At 49.4% G+C, this 5,000-nt stretch overlaps 1 protein-coding gene across 1 annotated transcript in view; it reads right to left on the reverse strand.

Moving 5' to 3' along the window:
• LOC134079001 (partitioning defective 3 homolog B-like) overlaps positions 1–2,466 on the reverse strand; it is a 192,573-nt gene extending 190,107 nt beyond the window's left edge. Inside the window, exons 1-2 of the mRNA XM_062535165.1 lie at positions 2,461–2,466; positions 1,829–2,006 (exon numbers count right to left, since the gene is read on the reverse strand). Coding sequence (XP_062391149.1) covers positions 1,829–2,006; positions 2,461–2,466 — 184 coding nt within the window. The remainder of the gene's footprint in view (positions 1–1,828; positions 2,007–2,460) is intronic.
• Positions 2,467–5,000: the final 2,534 nt, after the last annotated feature.

Genomic DNA, 5,000 nt, shown 5'->3' on the forward strand with positions numbered 1-5,000 from the left:
TAACTTTTAAACAAAAGACGAGCTCGCCGCACCGTATCACGCCGCGCCGCGCCGCGCCACGCAGTCACTCACTAACGTCTCCTTCCCCGGGACCCCCGCGGCTCCATTAGGAGACGGGCCCGCCAGATGAGATGGGTTTCAATTCTCCTCAGATCGCAGCGTCTCCATCAGTCTCATCAGGCGGCTCAAAGTCAAGTGAGCGGCTGCATCCCCCCGGGACTGAGACAGGAGGCGGGTGGAGGAGGAGGAGGCGGAGGAGGAGGCGATGGAGTCGGTGGAGGGCCCACGGACCCCCCCCCCCCCCCCCCCATCTCCGTCCGTCTTCCCTGCCGTTCTATTAGCCGCTGATATGAACTCTCTGATGCCTTCTAAAGTCATGGAGTGGTCTGTTTGCGCTGCTATTGATTGCAGTAATTAATTGGGTGCGTGTATCACAAAGACAGCAGGAGCATGGAGGCAACGCAGCATCTGCAGCAGGAGTATTAGTGCCACTCTGAGCAGTAGGATGCTGCAGCAGGAGTATTAGTGCCACTCTGAGCAGTAGGATGCTGCAGCAGGAGTATTAGTGCCACTCTGAGCAGTAGGATGCTGCAGCAGGAGTATTAGTGCCACTCTGAGCAGTAGGATGCTGCAGCAGGAGTATTAGTGCCACTCTGAGCAGTAGGATGCTGCAGCAGGAGTATTAGTGCCACTCTGAGCAGTAGGATGCTGCAGCAGGAGTATTAGTGCCACTCTGAGCAGTAGGATGCTGCAGCAGGAGTATTAGTGGCACTGTGAGCAGTAGGATGCTGCAGCAGGAGTATTAGTGGCACTCTGAGCAGTAGGATGCTGCAGCAGGAATATTAGTGCCACTCTGAGCAGCAGGAGGCCTGGGGATGCTGCAGCAGGAGTATTAGTGGCACTCTGAGCAGTAGGATGCTGCAGCAGGAGTATTAGTGGCACTCTGAGCAGTAGGAGCCCTGATGCTGCAGCAGGAGTATTAGTGGCACTCTGAGCAGTAGGATGCTGCAGCTGGAGTATTAGTGCCACTCTGAGCAGTAGGAGCCCTGATGCTGCAGCAGGAGTATTAGTGGCACTCTGAGCAGTAGGATGCTGCAGCAGGAGTATTAGTGGCACTCTGAGCAGTAGGATGCTGCAGCAGGAGTATTAGTGAGTATTAGTGGCACTCTGAGCAGTAGGATGCTGCAGCAGGAGTATTAGTGGCACTCTGAGCAGTAGGAGCCCTGATGCTGCAGCAGGAGTATTAGTGAGTATTAGTGGCACTCTGAGCAGTAGGATGCTGCAGCAGGAGTATTAGTGGCACTCTGAGCAGTAGGAGCCCTGATGCTGCAGCAGGAGTATTAGTGAGTATTAGTGGCACTCTGAGCAGTAGGAGCCCTGATGCTGCAGCAGGAGTATTAGTGAGTATTAGTGGCACTCTGAGCAGTAGGAGGCCTGGGGATGCTGCAGCAGCTGAGGCTACTTATCCTAACACACTCCTGCTTTGTGCATTTACATTAAGGAGTACAGCAGGCCGAGAGAGGAAAAGTTGGTCACATACTAGATCTGAGGGCGGAGGAGTTGACTTCGATCTCGCCACATCTGATATGGTCTGACCAGAGGTCTGGGTTTGTGCGTGTGTGTGTCTGTGCGTGTGTGTGTGTCTGTGCATGTGTGCAAGAGAGAAAGAGAAGTTAGTCACATACTAGATTTGAGGGCGGAGGAGTTGACTTCGATCTCGCTACATCTGATATGGTCTGACCAGAGGTCTGGGTCTGTGCGTGTGTGTGTCTGTGCGTGTGTGTGTGTGTGTGTGTGTTCAAGAGATAAAGAGAAGTTAGTTACGTACTAGATTTGAGGGCGGAGGAGTTGACTTCGATCTCGCCGCCCCTGATTGGCTGGAAGATGGAGAGCTCCGAGTCGTAGGGTTCTGGGCTGGGCCCACCTGGCTCGTTGCCCCCGGCGACGCCTGCTGGACTCACAGCTCCTCTCTGCTGGGCCTCCTGCTCCTCATAGACAGCGATCAACTGCAGAACACACACACACACACCATTTATCACATGACGGAAGTACAGTACACACTTTCAAGAGTGCAGAGCACAGCTCCCATACTTGCCCTGTTTGTCCCTCCAGAGAGAGACGTTTAGAACAAAACCTTTTTTCAGGGATGCATAGCAGTAGAACTGAGCATCAGGGGTGAATAGAGTTTATAGTCACACACACACACACACACACACACACACACACACACACACACACACACACACACAAACACACACACAGACACACACACACACGTGCATAGCAGTAGCACTGAGCATCAGGGGTGAACAGAGTTTATAGTAAAGGCCCACACTCACTCACGCACACACACACAAACTAGTGCTTACACACACACACACACACACACACACACACACACACACACACACACACACACACACACACACACACACACAGTTTATAGTAAAAGGCACACACGATCATGTTCTGCTGGAATATATTGCAGCACAAATTGGGCCAATTGATTAGGCAGTATGTGGCCAGACTATATCTTAACCTCTGTTTAGTGGAGCTATATTTCATCTAGACCTCATCTACAGATACGACCCAATCAATACAGCCTCCAGAGAGATGGAAATGACTGGACATGTCAGTTAAGCTGGTTGATGTGGGCTGATTCCAACTGCGAACGCAACCGATAAACACAAGCTGCTAAAGCAGCCTAGAGGTCCTGTCCCCTGAACAACAGAGAATCCACCACCAGACATGTTCAATAAACACCAACTTTTAGACCACATCAGGTGAGCCCTGTCTGAGAATGCCGTAAAGCTGGAGTTCAAAAGGGATGATTTACAGTGCATATGACAGCTCACTATGCTCCACAATTAAACGTGAGGACAGTATTATTTAGATCTATGGCCTGCACGTCAATAGTATTGGAAAGGTTTTGTGCTATATTCGATATTATTGAAAATGTATTTTGATAGGATATAGGTTGAATATATTAACCAAATATGCCCAAGGGAAAACTCAAACATGTCAAAGGAAACCTTTGCTTAATCAGTGGGCCTTCAATCATGGGCTCAACCACAATCCACTAATACAACATCACAAGCAACTCATATACACACAAAATATAACCACGCTCACTATAAACCAGGTTTTGCTAGCAATCCTTGATTGAGTGCAAAAAGCCGCTGATAAAATAAATAAAGCACATGAGAGGATTTAAAAGGTCTCAAAAACCCTGCAGATCTTCTCCAGTTAACAAAGACAGCCCTGTTCACATCAATGGCATCTCTGTTTACGTTTCCGGGCTTATTTTACTTTAACACTCAATTTAAACAAAGTTCCCATTGTTGCACTTAGAGGTGAAAATATGACAAGGCTTTTTGATTTAACGGGAGATTTGACGTTAACACAACAACTCCACCTCCGCACACGACCGGCCGCGACCTTTCTGTGACCTCTGTGTGACCTTCCTCACGCTCACTTTACCTTGTGGATCAGAACGCGGTAGAGGACGTCCAAGGAGCCCAGCATAGCGAGACTGTGACGGTGGAGACCGAGTGGGAGAGTGTGTGAGAGTGTGTGTGAGTTCAACGGCCCAGCCGGTCCATGCACAGCCTGTTGTCCCGGCGAGTGTGTGAGCGAGAGTGAGCCCTGGGCTGCGAGAGCGAGTGTACTCACGAATCTGTGAGCGTGTGTGTGTGTGTGTTTCTGTTTCTGTGTGTGTGAATGAGAGGTAATGTTTTGAGAGGTGAGCGCTTGCCCGGCCTCTGTTTTATACACAGTATGTAAGCCCCTTTCAACACAGACCACTGACTCTGCATTCAAAACGCCACGGGCATTCTAGGGGCCTCCACCGGCACGCCTGCGGGGCGCGTGTGTGTGTGTGTGTGTGTGTGTGTGTATGCACAGTGAGAGGCCAGAGAGAAAGAGGAGTTTACTGGTAAAGCCAGACGTTTCCTGATCTGCAGTCACTCACTGTACACACATACACACACACACACACACACACACACACACACACACACTGCACAATGAGCACCACAGCCCATGCTGAACAACAACAACAACAACAACAAACACACACACACACACACAAACACACACAAATGACTACTGACTGACAACCGTTCAAATCTAAACATTCATATACCCACAAGCAGATGGGGGTTGACTGAGAAGCTGTATCAGTCAAAACACACACTCTTTTCAAAAGCTGCCACAGAAGAGAGAGAGAGATATTTTTGTCTTTTTATTTTAACAAGCACTTTATTGCGCCGAGCAGGGCCTCGCAGGCACAGAGAGAGAGAGAGAGAGAGAGAGAGAGAAAGTGTGAGAAGAAAGAGAGAGAGAGAGAGAAAGTGTGAAGAGAGAGAGAGAGAGAGAGAGAGAGAGAGATAAAGAGAGAGAGAGAGAGAGCGTCTGAAAGTGGTAGATAAAGGGAAGACTGAAATTAAAGGCGTAAGGTAATAGATTAGTACATTTATCAATTTACATGGTTCTGCCATGTAATTCATTAATCTCTGCCTCTGTCAAACACACACACACACACACACTCCCTACTTGTTCACTTCCTCTTGTGTATGTGTGCATGTCTGTGTGCGCATGTCTCTGTGTGTGTGTGTGTGTGTGTGTGTGTGTGTGTGTGTGTGTGTGTGTGTGTGTGTGTGTGTGTGTGTGTGTGTGTGTGTGTGTGTGTGTGTAGAGCTGCAGTTGAGCTAACTAGGGAAATGTGGTGAGCCTAATGAGCATGTGCGCTCAGCAAGAAAACACCAATTCATTAAGCGCCTCCATCCTCCCACACACACACACACACACACACACACCACTCTCTGCATGCTGACCTGTGTGTGTATGTGCATATGTGTGTGTGAATATGCTAATTTCATGACCAAGCTCCAGCAAAAGGCAACAAAGACAAAAGAAAACATACCCCACACAGATCACACACACACATGTGCACCGCACGCGCACACGCACACAGCACGCGCAGACACGCAGACACGCAC

This window comes from Sardina pilchardus, chromosome 4 (genome assembly GCF_963854185.1).
Source record: "Sardina pilchardus chromosome 4, fSarPil1.1, whole genome shotgun sequence".
Classification (NCBI taxonomy): Eukaryota; Metazoa; Chordata; class Actinopteri; order Clupeiformes; family Clupeidae; genus Sardina; species Sardina pilchardus.